Source organism: Centroberyx affinis, unplaced genomic scaffold (assembly GCF_046629955.1).
Source record: "Centroberyx affinis isolate AG114_WGS23_722 - 3 ecotype Tasmania unplaced genomic scaffold, CSIRO-AGI_Caff_v1 ptg000138l_1, whole genome shotgun sequence".
NCBI classification, from domain to species: Eukaryota; Metazoa; Chordata; class Actinopteri; order Beryciformes; family Berycidae; genus Centroberyx; species Centroberyx affinis.
In genome coordinates, this window is record NW_027278837.1 from 199,699 (window position 1) to 223,834 (window position 24,136).

A 24,136-nucleotide genomic window follows, 5' to 3' on the forward strand; every position below is an offset into this window, starting at 1 on the left:
GACAAAAATTCTCTCCTCTCTATCTTTCCGAATCACCCTTCTCTCTGTCTGTTTTTTCTATCTATCTATCTATCTATCTATCTGTCTGTCTATCTATCTATCTATCTATCCTAATGTCATTATTGAGACAGAGGTGTAATATTGTACAATGTTTATCAGAAACATGAGCAAGCAATTCCACTCCACTAACTAATCAATCTCCATCATTGCTCCATGGAAACAAGTTGTTTGTTTTGCTGAGAGCTTTTGGAATTAGAATTGTGTCACAGCTATCAAACAAAACATTTCAGATTGAGAGGAACAAAAAAAAAAAGAAAAAAAAAGATCTTAAGAGGAAAACTTAAGACAAATGAGAATAAAATCTCACAAGCAAATTATTTCTAAGTGGGTGCAAACTATCTGCATTTTGATTCAAATAGCGTTCCCTTGTTTACAGTTTTCTCCGCTTCATTTACGCTGATCAGGACTTTGCCTTCACTGCCAGTATTTGCTTTTACGAATGTGACACAACCCTCCCATGTGGGCGGGATTTAGGGGATATGTCTCTGTCATTAATTAGTGTATGTGGACAGGGCAAATGTTGAGTGAAGTGTGTGTGCATCTAAACATGGAGGCCAGATGATGTAAGAGTGTGTTATGGTGAGTTTATATCAGGACAGATGAGCTAGATGAGCAGAACTAAACTCATGAAGTCGTAACTCTGCTCCTCTCCTTCTATCACATCAGTCTGTCATCTTTCCTTTAATTCCTTCTTTCTGCCACCTGTCTTTACATCCAGGCTTTACTACCAACATTCTCACTCATTAGATTTAGCATTCCTCTCCTCTCTCGCTCTTCTTTATTCTCGTCAATCTCTCTGCATTTCTCGTCATTTCATCCATCTCTTTCTCTAATATGAGTGCAAGAACGTAAAGACACAGGACTATAGGTGAGGCTCTGTTTCGTTTCTGTTTTTCACTATATCTGTCTTCTCTCTATCTATTTATCCCTTACTACAATGTTTTGAGGGATAGCCAGATTACTAAGTGTGCCATGCCTTTTATACTTTTATGCCGTTTTATACCTTGTCTACCAGGTATAAAACCTGTTTGATCCGGTTTGATTAATTTGGTTATACATCTCTGCATTCTCTGTGCCAATATGTTTGTTAATATTTCTAAGTCATTACAGAGCAAGCTAATAGGTCTATATCCCTCACATGAAGTTGGATCTTTGCCCTCTTTATGTAAGACTGAGATGATGGCTTCTGACCAAGTTTTGGGTGGGTTACCTGATGATAGAGCATAGTTAAAGACTTTAGATAATACTGGTGTGATCTCTTCTGCAAAACATTTATAAAACTCTCCCGGGGACCCATCCGTACCTGGGGATTTATTTATTTTTTTATAGTATCAGATATTTCCTGTAATGAAATTGGCTGTATCATTTCAGACGCCTCTTCTGCCGATAATGATGGTAAATGTAATCTTTTAAGGAATGTCTGTGTTTTGCTTTCTATGAAATTAGGCTCTGAATCGTTATATAGATTTTTATAATATTCTGCGAAAGCTTCCGCTATCTCTGTTGGCTTTACCATAATTTGTTTGGAATTAGGATGTCTTATTTTTGAAATTATCCTATTTGTTTGTGCCTTTAGAAGTTGGAATGCTAATAAACGACTTGCTCTATTGCCCATCTCATAATATCTTTGACCTATAAAACGTAGAGCTCCTTCTGCTTCATATGTTAAAAGTTCATCTAATCTATTTTTTCAGTTCAAGGAGTGTGGAGTTGTCTGATGTTCTTTTATGTTCTAACTCCAGTTCTCTGATTTTACTCTCTAACACTCTTTGCTGTTCTAGACGAGCTTTTCTCAACCTGGATGTTATTTCTATTATTTTCCCTCTTATAACTGCTTTTCCCCCCTCCCATAAAATCGATGGTGATACCTCGCCATTGTCATTTATTTGAAAGTATTCCTTTAAATTTTGTTTTAGTTCCTTTACCACCCTCTCATCTGATAGGATTGACACATTAAGTCTCCCCTATTTAAAAAAAGATTCTTTACCCATACAGTTAGTGTAATAGGGGCGTGATCACTTATAGTTATGGTCTCTATGCTACAGTTCAAGACTTTGTGTATATGTTGTTGTGACACACCAAAAAAATCTATCCTTGAATAACTACCATGTGGATTAGAATAAAAGGTAAAATCCTTCCCTCTAGGGTTATTATTTCTCCATGGATCAGTAAGACCTAACTCTTTAATAACATTATTTAATACTCTGGATTTTTTTGTGGTTGGTCCCTGTTCTGGTGGCAACCTGTCTAATTTGCCATTCTGTACCGTATTGAAATCCCCCCCCCCCCCCCCATTAATATCATCCCCTTTCCATTACTGGTAATTAAATTAGCTATGTTTTTAAAGAATGTCTCTTTCTCCTCATTTGGGGCATAGATATTTAGTACAGAGATAGTCATATCTCCTATGGAGCCAACAACCATTACATATCTTCCCATATTATCTTTTATCACTTTTTCTGCAGAGAATGGTAGAGATTTATTAATTAATATGGCTACGCCCCTTTTCTTGCCATATGAAGCATGAAATACTTGGTCTACCCACTCCCTTTTCAGTTTTTTGTATTCACCCTCAACCAAATGTGTTTCTTGTATTAAAGCTATTAAAGCAATTGAACATTGTAGTTTCTTCAGTTGGCTCAGTATCTTCTTCCTCTTGATGGGATGATTTAAACCGTGAACATTATAAGATACAAGATTTAACCTATTCATATTAGTTTAAAACCCATCAGCTCTGCACCTCATATGAACCAAAACAACTGCGCACAACGTCCCGCAGTAAAAAAGGCAAACAATAAACATCTCCTTCAGAACTAATATACAATAACAAGAGAATATGACTCCCAAAAATCCCATGACCAGAGAGATGTAGCGAATTCTCTCTGGGGAAATAGCACTATGTGCACCTGCAACTTCCCAGCTGTTATGTAAAGTTGCTACTTACTCCAAGTGAGCAGCAATTTTGCTCAATATAACCAATATTTCTGTTAATTTACATAGGTAGTATAGTACCTTTAACCAGCTCTGTTTATACTCAATGTGCATTATGTTAGGCAGATATTCTGATTGTCCAAATATGTTTCAGGGATGCCATGTGTCCGTATATTGTTACACCTCGACCTTGATTCCAAGTCGTCACACTTTTCAGATAACTTTTCTTGGTGAAGTAGAAAGGCGACCGATCTTTCCAGCCGCGCTGTCCTGTCTTCCGTATCTCCCAGCCTTTCTTCCATATGTACTGTTTGTTGCTCCACCGAGGCTGTTCTTTCCAGAAGTTCCTTCATGTTGTCTCTAGTCTTGCCAGAGCCTTCTTGTTGTCATCAACCACTTCTGTGTGCTCTTGTCTTAGCCTGCGTAACTCCGCCATTATTACCGAGTCCTGTTCGCCACCGACGGGCATCATCCCCGGCGTCATTCCCTTCGCCGTGTCGGTACATCCATTATTGGCATTATCTTTCTTGCTAGGCCTCCCTTTTTTCTCCATCTCTTTTTATTAACTTTCTTTGTCAAGTTTTTGTGAGTTTGATTCACTTTCTGCTGTTAATGTTGTTTTAAAGAGCTAGTTTTTTTTAATTTTCACCCTGTCTCCTACCACATGGTGCCATCGGAAGTCAACAACCTTTTCTTTATCGCTAATAGAGTTTCGAAAGAAAGTAAACGGAATGTGGCTGCAAATAAACAGAATAACTCTCTTTGATGGACAAATGTGCACCTATGACCCATTTATGCTCCACTGTGCTTTGTTCTCTGGGGTATGTCTGGTATGCTTAGGATTTTTGATCAAAAATTGCACTGTATGATGTAGGCTCAGGGCTACAAAGTTATGTCAGTTTTATTTAATGTTATTATTGCATCTAGTTTCATAGTACACAGGCAATGGCCTTCCATCTCCAGTGTCACCATAAAACTAGATGCCATACAAAGCCTCTACCTTCTTGCATAAACACATCTCCAAAACATAGATGTAGACAGGACACAGTGGAGACAGATGCTGGAGAGCCTGATATATTTGTTTGAAAAAAGGTTCTCAAAATCTAGGCATCAATAGGACAATGGTCCAGTGCAAACAGTTTATCAATTGTGTTTTGTGTGCTGTTTTTATGTTTTACACACTTTAGGCAGCATTGTGTTTTACATGTTTGAAAAATATTACAGAGCACAAAAGTGACAAGAGTAAAAAATTAGAAAACCTCACAGCCTCACTGGTATTGTATTTCACCTTGATTTCCAGCCACTACAATGAACAGTGAATGCAATTATTTGGCACCAAATTCAATCAGCCAAACAACAGGAGGTCTCTATGTTGTATTTCTAGACCTGGGAAAAAAAACATTTGGCTCAGTAACACACAACCTTCTGTGGGTAGCTTTTGATTTCTGTAATGTCATTAAAAATGATTTAAGCCTATTTCCAAGACATACAAATATTCTTCATACCACTGAAATTTATCACAGCATGGCAGCATCTGGAAACTGGCATCATGGCAGAGTTCACATTCTTCCCTCTAGCATTCACTAAGACAATGGAGGTAATCATTAAGGCATCAAAGAGGATTGTGGGTTGGGAAAGGCAACAGGATGAGATTTGCCTCATGCCTATTGGGGCATAATGGACAATCTTAAAAGTTATATTTATGACAACAACACCCTGTACAAAAGGCAGCTTTCCAAGGTTAATGATAACCTACACAGCAAGTAATCAGAGTTACATTTTTGGTGTTGATGGGAAATGTTAAATGCAAGAGTTATTTCAACTGTGGCCTTGACCTGGCGTAACACTCCCAGAACTCGAACAGAGAGAGTTGATTTTCAGCAAATAAATTCTGACAGTGTCAGCCTGGTAAATCAGCTCTGACAGTGTCATTTGATGGGTCAGTTGCCCTGGCCTGCACCGTCCTTTAGCCACAACACTGTTGTCAACGGATTCTTTTCCCTTGTGAGAATTCAAATCAAACAATAAGTCATTGTCAAGTGCCATATTCATGGCTGGTATGTGGATGCTCTTTATTTTATTTTTAATATTGTGGTCCAACACTCAGCAGACTGTCTACTCTGTAGAACTCACTGTGCCATGGTAAGATGCAGTAGATGAGGTACATGAAAGGAAGAAGCTTAGATACACTGAGCTAGCGGCCTAGTCTCAACAGCGAGGTTGGTATGCTGTTGAAATTGTTTGCCATGGTTTTGTAGCCACATCCACGACAAGGGAGTTGGGGATTAGTGGTCAGGGATTACAGCAGGTTACAAAGGCAGCTTCTGAAGGAGCCTGAAAAGAGCAGCAAAGAAAGCAACTGCAAAGAAAAAACACCTGCTGGCGTCCAAAGTATGGAAATCTCTCATGACTAAGAGGAATTATACAGTATATTGCATGGCTATGGTACTAGTCATACGGTGGGTAGTCATACACCATTCTCAGCTCTTGGTTTAATTGTCTTACTTAATTAAGCAGTTTTGTACCTGAACTGCTTCAAGATAGGGGGGTCAGCCATCACATCCTTGTTTTTGTCATTCTCTCTGCCTATTCACTAAATTATGTTTGTTTTTTGCTCTCTCAAATGTAGTAATTCGGCGTTTCAGCAGTCGTGAGCTGAAATGTTATTACTGCTGTCGAGTGTGTGAACATGGCTAAATCCTTCTCCAAGTTGTCCCTTGATCTGATATTAAGTCATTAGACCTAAAATGGGTGGGGGGGAATTGGTAGTGGAGTTGGGGGAGTGCTTAGACATTAATTAGATGTGCTAAGTCTGTGCTAGTTAAGGTGAATGGGCTTCTTTAAGCCTACCACCTCATTATCTCACAGCTAGCCAGGAGCTAGACACTCACAAAGCAAAGTCAGTGATTGAATGGGCTAAATCCCCAGGCTAAATTAAATTTGTCCTTGCAACAGTGTCTGACAGGTACACAGAGTGCACAGGAGGACGTTTTTTGTTCAGTTGATCTCCTCTCCTCACCTCTCCTACACTCGTTCTCTCTTCTGTCTACTAATGGAGTGTTTTTGAAGTGAGCAGGGAAGCTGCAGAAACATGCCTGTCATCACACACTCATACACACACACATACACACACACACAAGCTAGGGAAATATAAGGGTGCAGAATAGGTGGGGATTTTTGGGGGAAAGGAAAGAGGTGAGGCAGCAATGTGGATGCAGAAAAGGGATACAGTAAGGGACTATAAGGGAAAGAAGGCTAATGATGACACAGCATAAAGTGTGATGACACAGCATAAAGTGCAACCCAACTATAGTCTGTGTTTTTAGAGCTGACATTGTATTCATTCACTTTTAGAGTAAGAGTAGCATAAGAGTTCTGATTTAGGATGAGCAGTCAGGTCAGGTTGATTATTGTTAAGTATTTTATAAACACATTTTTGGGTTAAATATGCTGACTGCACAGTTTCCATGCCTGTACTAATCATTAAGGTGGATCTTTACTCATGGTGTGTGCTGCCAGTGATGAATCTGTTGTCAGGTGCATCTGCTATCTAAACCATGCAGAGATTCCCCACATGAGGAGAAAAGAGGTGATTTCATCAGAGTGGATCTTGGGAGATGGACTGCGAAACCAATCAGAAAGACATGTGTGACAGTGTTGATCCCTTGTGTTGTCACGGCGTTATCACAGCCGGTGACAGGCGATGGTTGTCACTTCTTCTTTCCATCAAGGTAGCAGAATCCTCAGGCGACACTGGCTTTGGTATTAATCTGTCTCAGAACAATGCAGCACTCCATGACTGGCCTGAATCCTACAAGTCATTATATCCACATCACCTCTGGTTGCACCGTTAGCTGTGCTGTCACTCCAGTGTGTGTGTGTGTGTGTGTTATCCCTATCGCACGCTCACCTGTCATTCAGTTTGACCTCCTGTGTTTTTTCTCTCTCTCCCCTTAATTCTCCCTTTGAGCTGATAAAAGATTCATGTCAGAGAGGTTCCTCCTATCAGAGTAATCTCTACCGGTTTGCATTACTTTGAAATTCACTGTCACTTCAAACAACATCTCCAGGCAAACGGTTGGTTATGTTATTCTACCTAGTGGCTGAGTAATGACTCCTCAAGACCTTTTTCTGTGCTTTCAAAAGTGTTAAATGAGAGTGGAAGGTAAATTCAGGCAAGCAGAGCCCAGGTTCTTGATTCAGAAAGCTTCTCAAAAGTGATCCGCTGTCCTTGGGTCAACAGAGAGATAACATGGTCACAGAGACCTAGACTAAGAAGATTAACAAGACAAACTGGTCTCAGATCTGTGCTCCTATTGTGAGATACTCTACCAGTGTGGACTCAAGAGTGTGGGGCCATTCAGACAGACACATTGCCCTAGAGCTTAGGTTTTAGAAGTTAATCTGACTTAAAAATCTTCTCTCTTCCTGAACAAGTATCCCTCGCTCTACCAGTCACTCTCTCTCTCTACCAGTCTCCCTCTCTCCACCAGTCTCCCTCTCTCCACCAGTCTCCCTCTCTCGTCCAGTCTCCCTCTCTGTGCCAGTGCTGATGTCAGGCAGCCGGAGACAGCGTATTAGCGATCACTCTCTGGACTAAAGCCTCAACCTACTGCCAGTGAAATAGTTCTGGGGAGCTGATGGCTCGGAGCAAAGAAAATCAAACACACCCTTGTATCTTTTTAATGAATCTGACCTTCCATCTTCCTGCTATCTCCTTATCAGACTGCCTCAGTCGATTTCTTCCTCCCTCTGTTTCCTTGTGTCACCTCACTCCTTCTCCCTCTCTCCCTTTCTATCTGACTTTCATCTTCATCTGATCAGACCACAGTCCTGGTGTGATCACCCCTCCCCCCCTCCTCCTCTGTCTAGATGAAGAGCCACTCCATTCATTTCACGAGAGACTTAGTAAAGAAGCAAGGTTAATAAATGTTAAAGGAGACCAGCCAAAGCCTGATTGCCGCCTGTACACTGGGCATCTGCCCTGCCAGATGGGTTATGCAAACCATACAAAAAATTGCTCAGTAATCACATAAAATATAACCTCTTAATAGATCATACGCAAATAGGCTTATACGTCTGTGAATAGCCCACATCGTCGTCTGAAAGCGTGTTGCATTGTAAGCAGTAGCCTTGGGTCTAATAGAGAATTGGATATGCACCACAGTAAACTTGCAAGCTGAGATCATTTCACCAACTAAGTTAGAAATACAAAAGCATGAGGAAAAATGTGAAGGCTTCAACCATGAAATATAGGCCTAAAAAACTGTGAAAATGACAGTGAAAGAGGTAATGTCAACACGAGGACACATTTGAAACAATGCAGGACTTGAGTGCGGGTGCTGAAGGGACAGCTCCTGCAAGGTGGGTGTATTATATCATGTGTGAGGCATATTTTAGAGGCCCATAAACCATATTGCACGCAATTAAATATGCACTTTGCGCAGTAGTATACTGGCCACACGGACAGCTTTGAATGAGAAACAAACGCACTGGCAGCTGCATGCACTGTCTGAGTTTTCATCATCACACACAATGAATATGGTGCTGAAGAACGAGCCAATCTATTTTACAATGGTACATTTTGTTCTGATGAAGAGGTAAGAGCTGGCTGAAGTATCTGCCACCTTCTTTTCCATCTCATGTTTATTCCACATTCCATTTGTGCCTCAGGCCTAAACTGTCTTTCCATTGCTGCATATTGTGGCCCTGCATGTTTGTTTTCATTTGGAATTATGCCTGCATGGGCGCGTATCCCAACTGACTTTAATGACATAAAGCAAATGTATCTACACACAAGCACAGCAATTACAATCTCTCAGCACCCCTGGTGGTCCAGGGCCCCGGGGCATCTGTCCTGCTTACCCAGTCAGTAATCTAGCCTTGGTTGGTCTCTGTTACAGTGTCTGGATTATTACACACCCAGGAAAGCTAGAGAGAGTTAGAAACACACACACACAGAGTACTGTTGGCAGTGTGGTTCCACCAAGGAAAGATCATTAACCCGCTTGTTAATCTACTACTAAAGAGACTGTGGAAGACACTCCATCAGTCCTACATCTCTCTCTCTCTCCTCTTAATGTGACATGTATCATCATCTTCAATCGCCTCTCTCCCACTCTCTCTCTTACAAACAAAGATCATTACTGCTGTGAGAGAACCAGCATGATGGAGGGAGAGAGCAGAAAATGAAATGAGAAGTAAATAAATAATCGTGTAGCCTCCTCAGTCATCCTTTACATATATGAATGATGTAGCTTTGTGTGTGTGTATTTGTGTCCGTGAAAAACTGATGGCCATTGGGCTTTCTTCTCTCTGTGCCCTTCCAGTCTCTATTGATCTGAGATAACAGACATGAAAGACAGGAAGAGCGAGGGAATGTGGGAGATGGTGGAAGGGTGGAGGGTAATTCCCAGCTATGAGCCAGTGTTTGATATTTGACTTGGCTCAGATCGATAGTTTCTCCTGTGCGCTTGGTGAGAAACACACACGCTTTCTGTCTGATTGTATAGTACTTTCTCCTGGGTGCAGGTGGAGCTCTTAGACACACAAATAAATACACACACACACACACCCTCCTTCCTCCTCTCTCTATATCTCCTGCCTTCCCCCTGTTTTTGCTCTCTTCCTCACTCCCCTCTCATCATCCTGTCCTCTTCACTCCATTTAGTCGCCTATACTCCATCATCTTTCCTTCCTCCTCCTCTCCTTCCTTTCTCAATTATCCCCTCGTTCCCTCTCTTCATACGTCTGTCTCCCCGTACCTCTGGTTGCACTCTATTTATCTCCCTCCCTCCTCTGTCCTACTTATATATCTCCCTCCCCCATCTCGCCCTCCCTCTCTCCATTGTTCTCGCTCTTCCTCCTCCTCTCTCACTCTCCACCTCTTCCTCCCCTCTGCTGCTCCATTCTTGTATTTGATGGTGACACTTTCCTCTGTAATGGCTGTCTGCGTAGAGGACGCACTGATGACCCCCGTCTTCACAGCAAAGCAGAATCACCCGCTCTACCATTTCTGTTTCTCTCTCATTCTGTTTTAAACAAGCTCACTCACATATACTCTCTTTCTCTTTGCTTCCTCTATGTCTCTCTCTCTTGCTCTCTCCTGCTATCTCCATGACCAGGCCTTGAGGTGTGATGTGGTGGCAGTGTAACTTTTATTATAATGATGTTGATTTTGACTGTTGCCCTTGTCAGGAGCTTTCTGTCTACAGTGTCTGTGGGACCCTTGAGACCCTGGTTAATTTAACTTCCATTAAGTCAGTAGGAAAGGTAATTTATCAGTGTGCTGTGCGTCTCTAGTCTCTCCATCACCACACTGCTGATCTGCGCACAAATGACTCATGGGTCCCTCCTGGCCAATGGGAAGCCACCTTTGGGAGGTTTAGGTTGGCGTCACAGATTTATCAAATGCTTATGCAGTGTTATTGTTGCGATTTAAATAGGGAAATGCTTTTGGATGCACACGTGTAGTCTATTGCTGTGATGTTTGGCAGGCCAGCAGTAGCATGAAAATCTCTTTTTATTTGAGTCTGTTCTACTGCAGTATTTGGGAATTTGATATATTACGGCACCAGCTTAATGACACCATCCATCTAAAGCACTACTATTATGCAGCTCAAATGCAGCCAATACGTACTTGGTTCGATGATAACTCTGAAGCAATGTGGAGGTCAATAGAGAAGTACATGTGTCATGTTTCAATAAAAACAATACCTTTCTGTACAGAGAATCAACGAAGGACACAAGTAACTGACAGTACACTAATTAGAAATACTTTGGAGATTTGGGGTAGAATTAAGAGAAACTGTAAAATGAGGGATGACCTAATTATACTGAGAGAGATAAAGGAAGACCCTGAATTTACCCCTAATAAACATGATACAGCCTTTAATATATGGGCAGAAAAGGGACTGACCATATTTGGACAATGTCTAAATGAAAATGCAATAATGTCATTTGAATCTTTAAGGCAACACTACCATTTACCACACTCCCATTTCTTCCGATATCTACAAATGAGGAGTTACATCCAGAATAGTAAAATAGGAAGACCAGCAGTGATCTTAATCCACTTGTGCAATTCTTGGTAAAGAACTATAGTAATGTCAGAACACCACATCAAATGCTCAATTTATGCTATTTTAGAAAATAGCCACAAGCAACAAGACACAAAGGCAAAACTAAAATGGGAAGAAGAACTTAATTATTAACTTAATTATTAATTAATATACAGAAGGAAATCAATACTGTCTTAAATGGGGTTATTCATTTGAATACAGACTTTGTGCTATTTGGCAAAACAAAATGAAAATGATAAATATTTGTTAAGGATACTGCATATAACAGCACTGAAACAGATAACAAGAAACTGGCTCCAAAAAACATGTCCCCTGATAGACAAATGGAGAGACATGGATCAACAAATATATCAGATGGAGTACTTAACTTATAAAATGAGGGGAACCTGAAACTATTTGAAAAAAGATTATTATCATATGGTAAAAGAATAATGAATTGAAGCTACTGGATTGTGGTTCTCCATATCAGGGTTGACAGTCACTTAGGGGAGTACCTTATTTTGAGTAAGGCCTTGCATTTTATTGTCCCCCACCAAAGGGGGGACTATGGATCGGTCTCCGTCCGTTAGTTCGTTCATTTGTTAGTCACACTGTAACGTTGACTTTGTGCCGCTAGGGGGCGGCATTGACAATGAATGGGGACTCAGTGGTAAAGCAATACAGTTAAAGTTATCATAGGTAACATAATAGTCTACACACCCTACACACTTGGAGACATCAGACTGGGTTGATGTGTTGAAGTGAGAGTCAATGGAGAATTTTTGGGCAAACCTCTAACCACAAGACACTGTAGTTATTGTCCAGTTGTTGGACTGTTGTACTGTTATTGCACTCATCACTGCACTACCACTGTGCCATCAGTGTTGACTACTTATATCATATTACCACTTACCTACTGTGCAATACCATATATCACTTATCATTTAGCATTTATATTATTCATAACACTCACGCTGATGGTGTTGTATGTTATATTGTATATTGTATTATAAATTATATTGTAGTGTACATTGTGTAATGTACGGATTGTATTTATTGCATATTGAAGTTCTTATATTTTGTAATGTATTGAGTAAAAATAGGACAATTACAGTTACTACATTTCAAGATATAACTTGTAAGCCTAATTCTGAGGAGAGTAGGCAACAGAAATATATGGTCAATCTGTCCTTTCATTGTCCCATACGAAAATGCTTATACAATTTCACTCATATTTCAAGTGGAACTACATCACTGGTGGGGGACAACATGTTTACTATTTGCTTGTTTTTTTATTTATTTATTTTATATATGGTCCAAAAATATATATATATATATATATTATATATATATATATTTTTATTTTTTATTTTTTTGGTCTTTATCTTAGCTTTATGTTGTTGGAAGGCGGGAAATTTTGATATAATAAAAACTTATGGATTTATGGAATACAGCAGGCAGATTTTCAAATATGAAATAGGATCAAAGATGTTTTTCTATAAATTCAAAATTACATTAACATACTGTAATAATTTAAACCTGTACTCTAAATATTGTCATTATTTATCTTAATTTATTGTCATATTGATTGATTGTTATTATGATGTATCACTGGGTGACACACCTACTCACGTCATTTATGTATGTCATAAAAAAAACAATTTTGTCATCACTACATAGACTATATAACAGGGGTAAGATGTACGAAATGATATGATGACAAGAAAAAAGTATTAATAACACCATCCACCACATTTGGGAGCGTGTGGCTGATGAATGGCTGCGATACGCCCGTCCGGTCACCTGTCTCCCTCTGGACCATCCCGGTGGCCAGGAAGGTGAGAGCAGAGAGTGCCAGCAGCACATGTGGAAGAAGGACAGGCTGGGACCTTTTTGGTCTCCTGCACAGTCGTGGCTCCAGGGTGTTGCAGAGATCCAGGAGAATTGCCCTCAGTAGCCTAAAGTGCATGATGAGCCATCTGCACGGTCTCTGAAGATGCACTCTGTCCTCAAGGCCGCTGCAATAACAGCAAATGCGGCATTGTCATGTTTGGCTGCGCACACGTGGGCCTTTATATCATGAGTAATCACTTTGATCAGTCAGCTAAATGTGTTTCCAATTGAATAGAATTAGAACTATGAATTTGTTCATATTGCTTGGTTAATATGGTTATCAGTAGGCTTGCAAATGAATTGAAACACATTTTGTTGTCTGTAATGACTTTGTGTTAGAAAGTAGAAACCTCTTCATCTTATCTGCCCTCACACATGTTTCCAAACAGACAGAGATTTTGATCATACCAAAGAACAAATTCAGATAAGAAAAAGAAAATGATGAATGCCGAAATGTTTGTGCAAATCTGTGTAAGTAAGATAAAATATGATTATATGCACGTTTTGTGAATGAGGCCCATTGTTTGGAGTCAGAATTCAACCCCTGATCCGGTCTGTCTATGCTGACTGGTTCAGTGTCAACCGATATATCCACTTTCTATGGCTTACTACGTCTCAGTGAAGTTGACTGGCTCAGGAGCACCACTATTATGGGTTGAAAAGTACTGGTCTGGCTCTATGTCTCTGTCTCCCCCGTACCGCAGTCTGACCTGTGTGTCCTTACAGCAGCATATCAGTGTTGCTTTACCAGTTGCTCGTATCCTCCAGTTATCGTTTGTGTCTTTCTCCAGCCTCATGTGTTGTATGGAACAGTGGCTAGAGGCTGATAAGCTGCCAACCTGGCACCCCGAGCTCTCTTCATTTGTTTGCTTTTTCCTTGCTATACTCTTCCTTCCCAGTGATTTATTTGTTTTTCTATAGAAAAGGAGGAGGAAGGATGAGGAGGGAGAGGTAGGCATCTTTACAGGTAACAGAAGGATAGGATTTGATGTTATACTGGAGAAATTATATACTGTTCTAATGAAAACTAAAGAGTATGGATTCTGTACAGTCCGACGATGCATAGCATGTTATATACATACATAGAAGCAATGCTCTCATGTGCTTAATTATAAAGTGCTAGAGTATGTCTTCTCCTGTGAGCTATATGTGTATATATACAGTATATACATTTCTATATCTCAGTAATCCATGCAAACTAATTGACAAAGAACGCAAAGTAAGTTCTCCTGTCGTGTGATGTCATTGAAACTCATTTGCATACAAAGAGAATTATGGGAGAATAACATTGCAGTTGAGGTTTGTAGATTTACAGTCAAGGCTACACTGGGCAAGATTTTTGTGTAAAAATTAGGGCTGCATGATATGAAAAAATATATTGAGATTTTTCTGATGGATATTGTGATTGCAATATGCCTTATTTTTGCTTTAGGGCTATATTCACTAATGAAGTGGTTAAAGCACTGCCATAACAGTATATTGTGGAAATACATGTAGCCTACTGCTCTATAAAGCAGCGATGAATGATCAGAAGCCTCAGAATCAACCTAACAAAGTGCACTGCACTGTGAATAAAACCTTAAAAACAACAAATATGAATGTTTTCTAACACAGCAAGAGATAGAGCGGTGCGTGGGTTCTTCTGTATTTCCACTGGACAAACACATGATTAGGTGCTCGTTGCTCTGTCTGAAGATAAAGGCTTACTTTACTTTAAAGTGTGGATGGTGACATGTCTTGAAAAAATGTCTGAGGCACTCTGATTAGGTGAAAAAGTTAAAACTGCAATTTTGCTCCGTCATGTAGTCAATAAAGCCTTTTGAACTTTTTCACCTAATCAGAGTGCCTCAGACATTTTTTTTTTTAAGACTGTCATCATCCACACTTTAAAGTAACTTAAAAGTAAAAATAAAAGAGGAGATAGAGATAGAAGTTTCTTTGGTCAAGGTGCATTTCCAACTCCATAATCTCATTTCATTGTGTGTTTGCATGTGTGTGTGTGTGTGTGATGTTTGTCTATAATCTCTATGGTTATTTCTGTATGTAATCTTTATGGCGGAGAGGTTATTTGTTTTGTGTGTGATAGCAATCGATGCGATCTAACACACAGAGGATTCCCAGCAGCACTGATAACACATCCAGACTCCCCTCCTCACCTGCTGAAGTCTCTCTCCTTTCCGCTGCCTCTCTCCTTTCCGCTCGCTATTTGTGTTATTTTCTATGGGTTAACAGAGCAAAATGGTCTATATCTTTTTTCTTTGTTTTTTTACATGAAACCATGACTGCACTATTGGCTGTTTTTACTTCTGGAATATGTTCTGAATATGCTTCATGGTGGACTGGGATTAAAAAAAACAGCCCTGGAAATTTGACCCAAACTGGCCAACCACACACGTAGAACAAAGTATTATTATAGCCTATTTTTTTAGGATCTTTTAAAATGAAGTTGGGATTTTATATATGGGGTGATACATTTTAATTCACAATATAATAAAAAAAAAACCATATTTTTACCTCTATGGAGCCAGCTGGCCACTCTACAGCAGAACTACCAAACACCATGGGACTTTTTTCATTTTTTTGTATCACTGTTGTTGGGCTCACCACCACCCACAGGGAGACCGGCCCACCGGAAAAACTCCCGCTACTCCAAATGGCCAGGCTGCTCCTGTGGGGCCTATTAAGCCCATTCAGAGCAAGGGGTTAGTGTAATGGGTTAGTAAGTGTAAATACTGCTATTTTTCTGCTGAAAAGGTGATACAAGATTTTCCATTGACATGACTGACTTGAGGTGTGTTGCGTGATTACCTGCGATTAAATGTGACACATTCTTGGTGTAGAGAAGTTCTCTTTTTGCTTGATTCCCTCAAGGGGTGAGTGAAGGGTCAGCTAAAGACCAGTACTTGGGGCTTGTTCAAGGACACTTCAGCACGGTGAATGCTTGAAAGCAAATGCACAGTGTAACCCAGGTGACCTCTCCTCTGCCTTTGGAAGGGCTTTGATGTTGGCTGGATGTCTGACATCTGTAAGCCTGGCTGACCCTGCTGTAGTGCTGAAAGAGAGAGAGAGAGAGAGAGAGACAGTGAACAGGCCATTTCATCCCTGTGTGTCGTGTCCCTCTGTCTGTGTCTCTCAGTACATGAATGTTTCCAACCACAGCTTTCTGACTCATTGCCCAACAAAAGGACCTCTGGCACAGGCAGCCATGTTCTGCCTGTCCAAAATAATTTGGGTCACACCGACAGAAAGAGATAAGAGGGGTCCTTCGAGACTCATTTTGGGCCACAGTGCAAAGTCCAAAGACAGTTGAGAGGGAGGGATGGAGAGAGGGAGCAGCCAGAGCAACAGAGGAGAGTCAGGGGAAGAAAAAGGAGGGAGAGTGTCAAAGTGAACAAAAGAAGTACTTTAATCCTTTGTGCCCATAGGAGGATGAAGGAAGGGAGAGATGGGGGAGAGCTGTCAGAGGAAAAATTAGAAAAGAGAATATTAAAGTGAACAAGACATTTACCTCAGTCTTCTAGCTCATGAAAAACTGTGTTAGGTAGATGTGAATCCCTAACTCAGTTTGTGGGATTAGTGGCTTCTATTGAGCAGCAGATGATTGATGGAGAACAGAGCGATGGAGGGAGTATGATCAGGCAATAGAGAGAAATGAGAAGGAGCTCTTCAAAGAGACAAGGAGGGAGATCGACTGAAATGACAGAATGAGGGAAAGGTTGTGGAGGGAAAGTCAAAGCACTTGAGGGGAAATGAAATTTCTCAGATAGAGAGCAAAAGATAGAAGTTCCTGAGGTTTGTGTTGAGAAGGAAAGATTTCGTTTTTTGCTTGACCTGCAGAAATGAAGAACACTCTGAAATCTGTCTGGTTCTGACCCCCACACACACACACATGCGCACACACACACACACACACACTCTCTCTCACATGGGCCACCAGTGATTTCAGTAGAAATAGCAGATAGGTGCCAGATAAGTGGTGTTTTTCCTCTAATTTCTCTCAGAGCTGCAGCCTGCCACATGGCCTCCGCTATTTTACAATGGCTGCAACAACCTGACATTAGTCTTGACATTCACAAATAATTATGAAATACAGGCAAATCACACATCTGTGTGTGTCTGAGCATGTTTGCATACATACATGCATTTTATCAATATGTCTGGCTAATTATATACCAACTGAATACATTTCTTACAGCTAAACTGATTTGACTCTTTGAAAGCTTGGATCTATAGACAGTTTCTATGTTTTTGGTTGCTGAGTAACAACCTCGCTGTTCCTGGAAATACTCCAGACTAAACAATAATAATAATATAACAAAATAAACAAAATTAGTTTTAGGACCTTGCTGTTCTGTTGTAGGCTGCCCCATAAGACTATGCAAAATTCCCTCTTTTACTGGGAGAGAGCAGGAGTGCTGCAGCCTGGCAGCACGTTATGTAACAGCCTGCCATAATATGAGAGACAGTGGGTGACTTACTGCATCACCTAAACAGCCGGAGTCTGTCAGAGTATTTAATGTATTTAGCATCTCTGCATGTAATAACTTCGTCAACTTAGTTTATTTAATCACTAGATGTTGGATTCATAAGTGATTCTATGTACCTTTCTTTGGCAATATAAGTGTTCTAAATTACACTTACAGACAGTTCGAAATGCAGCAGCGAAATGAAAGTTTTATATATAAATAAATATATATATATACTATATATATTTATGTATATGTGTAAATGTATATCTGTGTGTTTGTATGTACAGAGAGAGAGAGAGAGACTAGGAGAAAACATAATGAAGCATCCATGTTGAAGCATGGCATCACCATGTGATGTTTGTGTATACTGGGTCATATTTGTCTATATTGAGCTCTTACAATTCCAGCTATCACGAACTGTGGCCACCTTTGTAACCTTTCACTACCCCATTTTGTCCCTCAGCCAATCACATGTAGACACAGACACATTGACAAACAGAAAAGCTCTCAAGTGGCCTCTTGAGCTTGAGGGCCATCTGAGATTACAAATAGACCACTGCCAGAAAGACCAATCAATGGTTGTGTGAGTGTGTGAGAGAGTGTGTGTGTGTGTGTGTTGTTTTTGTCTTACCTTTGATACCCCAGCTGAGTCTAACCGAAGTATAAATGTGTTACAATCCATCACAACACTGCAGCAATATCACACACCCCGTCTGCCTTCCCAGGGTGACTCCTGTGTTTTCTTCACCTGCTGCCATTTCTATTTGTTTATCACCTAGTGCTGCTGATCAAAGGAGACTTTCTATCGCTGGGAGACAACACACAGTATGCAGTTGTCAGATTGTGTTCCTATGGTAACAGTCAAGAGACTGCAACAGTTTGGTGTGTGTTATCACTCCTTTGTGTTAACAGAAAGGGGGGAAGTTGGATGAGAAAAAAACACAAAGCTGACAGACAGATAAAGTGCAAATGAGAAATGAAATTAAAGTTGATAAGGAGTGAGAGAAGCAGTTATTTTTTTACTGATGACAGTATAAGATTGACACATCTCCCCCGCTCCTTATTATTTTCTGTGTGTGTGTGTGCGTGTGTGTGTGTGTGTGTGTGTGTGTGTGTGTGTGTGTGTGTAGCCTGCAGTGACACAGAGCTCCACAGCCTGGCCTCCAGACTGAAGGACTGGTTCGGAGTTCTCCACCTCGATGCCAACAGAGACCTGAAATCCTCTGACAGCTTCGACTCCGCCGCAGGACGTGAGTGCATCTGCTCTCTGTGTGCGGGTGTGACTGTGACTACAAGTGTGTATGTGAGAGTGTGACTGAAAGAGAACTGTGTGTCCCTTTTGTCTGTTTAAAATTCACATCGGCAAGTATAGCCATCAGACAGTTGCTCTTTCCAGTCTGCATCAGGACTGGAGGTGATGCTGACTCTGTAATGTTTTCAATATTTCAAGTCAACTCTCGCACAGTCACCATTAGATTTCAACTACTAAGTCAAGCTTCAAACACCAAACTCATTCAAACACACTCACTTTTTGCACTTAAAGTACGATCTAGTTAAAAAAAAATGAAAATGGAAGAGGCTGTGACATTGACAAGGCTTCCGTCTCTGCCCTTGGCCACACACTATGAAGTTATATTTTTGCCATTATCATAGAGAACTAGTACCTGCAACACCTGTCTGGAGCATCTGCGCTACATGTGACACGTTAGACGTTATTACCACTTTCATAGTTATCCTTAGAAACATCTGACATCTGCACATGTAAATGCAAGATTCAGCACCATGGATAGCGCTTCCACTCAAAAGGAAACATTACACTTCATACTCAAACTTTACACACTTCTCACCAATAAAACCATGCTTTCTCTCTCTCTCTCTCTCTCTCTCTCTCTCTCTCTCTTCTCCTCCAGGCTTTGACACCAGCATCCTGCCCATCTGTAAGGATTCTCTGGGCTGGATGTTCAACAAGCTGGACATGAACTTTGACCTCCTGCTGGACCAATCAGAGCTGAGCGCCATCTACCTGGACAAGTATGAGCTGTGCATGAAGCCCCTCTTCAACTCCTGTGACTCCTTCAAAGACGGCAAGCTGTCCAACAACGAGTGGTGCTACTGCTTCCAGAAGTCCGAGGGTGAGGAGGGGGAAGGAGGGAGGGAGAGAAGGAAGGGAGGAAAATAGGTTGAAAGTAGTTAAGAGAGAGAATATAGTTGTGAGTGTTGAAAACTTCCAAGCATAGCAGTGAGAGGGTAGCATCAAAAGTAGAGCTGAAGTCTATTTAATGCATATTTCAGGCATTTGGAGCAAGTGTTAACAAATAGAAAGGGAGGTGTCAGTTTGATTGATGTCCATGCAAGTTCAGCCTGTCCTTCGAGAGAGAGGATTTCAGAAAAACAACTTGGATGCATTTATAAGCTAAGTAGTGTTCAGTCGAGAATATATTTAGGAATGGGCCCTATGTCACCAAATTTGTCTACATCCATTACCACACCCACGAATCTAAAATTTGAGCGTACAGCATTGTCAGGCGGCAGAGGCTTTGTCAGTGGACATTCAGGGTAAGAAGGGGGAGGGGGAGATTGAGGAAAACACAAGTGGTTATACTGCCTCCTGCAGCCTGACAGGGAGATTGACGCAGAGAATGATGGAAAAAGGGACAGAGGTGCAGAGGACCTAAAGGAAAGAGCTGGAGGGAAGGAGGGAGAGTGCAAGAGAGGCAGGGATGGAGGAAAATAGATAGGCAAGGACAGAATTTTAAGAGAAAAGAGTGAAAGAGTGTGTTTTTTTTCTTTGTGTTCTCTGTTCCTAGGATTGCCTTGCCAAAATGAGAAGAGCAGGATTCAGATTCAGAGTCGACAGAAGAGCCTCACAGGTCAGTCAGCTGTCAGTCACTCACTCCTGTCCAAGGACATATACCCACCTTGGATGCTAACACACCCACGTTGGAACGACATTGTATATTTCAGGTTAACATTTCGCAGAGGATCAACAAAGCAAAAGGAATCAATAACAAACACAAACACATACACACAAAACTTTTGACATCTTGTACACAAGTCCTCTGTCCCCGTCAGCCACAGTAATTTATTACTCAGCATATTAGTGTTGTAGCTCACAACAAAACACAGCTTGAGAAATGGGCTTTGACTGGGTCGCATGAAGGTGTGTGTGTGTCTGTGTGTGTGTGTGTGTGTGTGTGTGTGTGTGTGTGTGTGTGTGTGTGTGTGTGTGTGTGTGTGTGTGTGTGTGTGTGTGTGTGTGTGTGTGTGTGTGTGTGTGTGTCTGTCTTATTGAAAGTGACTGGTCCCCTTTAAGCAGGATGTATGGCCGTTGTCCTGCAGCCTTCACAGTGGTAATTGATTGTGGGTCTCAGTCTGTGAATATAAAGAACTTTGGTCACAACTACAGATGTGACTTTTACTGCATCTGGCTATAATAGCACAGAATGCCTTTTAATTCTGTTCTATCTTTTTCACTCTTTGTTTCCATCTCTTCCTCTAGTTTTACTTTCCTTTCCCTCTTCCTTCCTTTCTTCCCTCATTCCTCTCTTCTTCCCTGTCTTTGTCTTTTTCGTCCTTTCCTCCTCCTGTCTCTCTCTCTAGGCTCCTATATTCCTCGTTGTACTGAGGAAGGCTACTTCAAGCCGACCCAGTGCCACGGCAGCACTGGTCAGTGTTGGTGTGTGGACAAATATGGAAACGAGATCGCCGGCTCTAGAAAACAGGGCAACCCCAACTGTGGTAAGACCACAGCACACACACATTGAATAGCTAACCAAACTATCTGTTCACATTACACACTGATACACTATTCTGAGCGCACATGGTCACAGATAAATGGATAAACATTCAAAAATACAAACGGTAACCATCGCTTTTCACATTTGTTAAGTACCACCACCCATCCACAATTCTAACCTGGAAATATTCCCATTCGTGCCCTTGGCAAAATTGTCTGTCTTTCAGACTTAGGTCTTTGATCCTGGTGCAGGGCTGTGTGACTGTCTTCTCTCTGCCTGTGTAATGTGGGCTGCTGCAAACAGCCTGCAGAGCTTCTTTTTAAAAATACTATTGAAACATAGGGAACATCACAGTCACAAGTGCACTCGCTGACAGACACACAGCCAACACTAAAGGATGGGGATGTGTGGGTGGCGCCATAGAACAATGACTATTTAATTTACCTTGTTGTCACATTTGTGAGTCTGTGTGTGTGTGTGTGTGTGTGTGTGTGTATGTCCCTGTTTAGAAGACAGCTAATTTTCAGTGACAATTCAGGCCTCAGGGAAATCTTCTCCAGCTAATGGAAGATTTGTGCTTTTTTAACTCAGGGGATAATCTCTGTCTCTCAAACCTTACATGCATTTGTCTGTTGTGTGTCTCTCTGCCTCTAAGTTCAGCCTTTCATATATATTTTCCCCAGAGGAGATGATGGGTTATGTATGGGGTATAACCTAAGACAAACTGCTGTCTGCCAGCCTGTCTGTCAATCCATGTCTTATCTCTCACCTGCCTGTCTCTCTGCAGATGAGGAGCAGGAGACCTCTGGGGATTTTGGCAGCGGAGGCGCAGTCATTCTCCTTGACGATCAGGAGGAGGAGCCATCAACGAGCGGGCGAAGCAAACAGAAACAGAGGTGGAGCCGGATCCACCCCCGAGGAGCCATCGAGGACGATGAGGACCAGGAGGAGGACAAGGACGATGAAACTGGCTATGTCTGGTAGCTCCACCCCATCTATCAGCCAACCAGGGACCTCTGTTCACTCAGCACAGATCTGAAGCCATTCCAGTGGGCGCACACATTTAAGGGTGCCCAGTACTCTCCCAGTTACATGATGGGTGGACACTGGCAAGGGCGGAGTGTATTACCATAATCGAGTGCATAAATAGCCGGAAGAAGTGGCAAAATAAACCTGCCCCTAAACCTGAGATGGAGTGCGAAGAGGAGCATCACTGTCACTCAGTGTAATTTAATTTATCTTACCATAGTTAATCTAGTTCAAATTGCCTATAACTTCTAAGAATCGGTGCCCAATCTACATGTTGCAAACCCCAATAAAAAGGCAACATCAATCATGTAGATCTACACGGTTTTCTTACGAGCTCTTCAGAAAATAAAATGAAAAAAAAAAGTATTTTACCAACTAAAGAGATAAAGAAATGTAGACTTACGTGGACTTTTAATGTTTCTTTTGATATATTTGGCCATTGCAGAGTGCGACTGTTTGTCCTCCGCCATGTGGGTTTCTGTTCTGGCTGTTGGCCAGTTTCACCGCTAATTCAGAGCCCATTTTAAAATGAGTGCAAACTCTGCCTAGCCGGTACATTACCGCCCGAATGGGAGCCCTTAAATGAGTGTGCCCAGTGTCTCCTTTGTCCCGCCCTCTGCCTCTCGCCCCCGTGGCATCGGCCCATCTTTCAGTTCCTGAACTTGCTCTTATAATCCCTGTCCTTTGCCCAAATCTCACTCTTGAGTGACCCTCCTCTGTCCTCTAGATCAGCAACTCTCCACAACCCTATTAGATTCCAACAAAGACTGTTGAGTCTCTTTTACAGTTCTCGTCGTGTCCTCTCCTTTCTCCAAGCCCACAGTCTTTGACCTGAAACAGACTCTCTCCATTCTCGTCTCGCTCTCATTCTGTCCCTGCCTTTCTCTCTTTCTTGTTTCGTCTCCTTTTCTGTCCCTCCTCTCTCTTTCTCTGTGTGTCTATGTCAGAGCCTCTGGTCAGTCTGTGAGGCCAGTTAGCTGATGTGTTGGATGTAAATATGTTTCCTCCAGGACGGCCAGATTCTGGGTTCCGTTCCCCATCCTCCCATCAGAGGTTCATTCTCATGTTCTGTGTTCCACTGCTGGGTTCCTCCCAATGTTCTCCAATGTTTCTGCAACGGCCGCCACACTCCCAGGCTCTGAGAAGCTCTCTCCGTTATTTCTTGGAGGATTGTAAATTATTTAATTGTTGATCTTGAATGTCCCAGAAAGCCCAAGAAGAAAGAAGATTTGAGATGCATTGTCTTTTTCCACTGGAATTGACATTTGGCTGATCAACTAAAGCTGTACATACATACATACAAGATGGAAGGAAACATACATACAAGATGGAAGGAAAACACTTTGTCTTGATGATGATGCTGATGCCATTTTGGCTGCTATTGTACATTGCTGCTATTGCAGTGCTGTCTAGAGTCTCATTTCTTCTTCTCCCAAGCTCAGGGGGTAGAAAGTAGATGTCTTAGCAGAAAATATAAAAATGTTGATTATATGTCACTTTGAAAAAGACAAATGTTTCTACCTACCTGAAAGTGTAAAACGATTCATGCAATGACACACCAAGTCAAAACTAACTTATTTTTCTAGCATTTATGTTTTCAATTCAGGGTGAGGCTGAAATCTCTTGAGTATAAACAGGAATGCCTGCCATCAGTTTTGACCTTTTCCAAACCTTGATAAAGCAGCCTCCCCTTTTAGACACAGACCTAAAGGGAAACAGCAGAAACTGTACTTATCTGTTGGCTTTGAAAAAGAAGACAGCAGCGCCCAACGGTCAGAATAAAAACTGAAAAGCTTAATGAGGGTTGTTTGTAAAAAAAAAAAAAAATAGTGTCAGGTATCAGTAGCCTATGAGCTTCAGTGAGTTCTTATGAGTTCAACACTCACTCTAGAGTCTCCTACTGCGGTTCTAAATAATCTTAATAGACTTATTTTCATACATTATTCAGGTTAGTAAC

General features: G+C 41.3%; 1 protein-coding gene across 1 annotated transcript in view; it reads left to right on the forward strand.

The window, feature by feature from the left end:
* Positions 1 to 22,134, forward strand: part of LOC139653891 (testican-1-like) — an 87,136-nt gene extending 65,002 nt beyond the window's left edge. Inside the window, exons 8-12 of the mRNA XM_071530902.1 lie at positions 18,544 to 18,663; positions 19,324 to 19,545; positions 20,221 to 20,283; positions 21,014 to 21,151; positions 21,938 to 22,134. Of these exons, the coding sequence (XP_071387003.1) occupies positions 18,544 to 18,663; positions 19,324 to 19,545; positions 20,221 to 20,283; positions 21,014 to 21,151; positions 21,938 to 22,134 (740 nt within the window). The remainder of the gene's footprint in view (positions 1 to 18,543; positions 18,664 to 19,323; positions 19,546 to 20,220; positions 20,284 to 21,013; positions 21,152 to 21,937) is intronic.
* Positions 22,135 to 24,136: the final 2,002 nt, after the last annotated feature.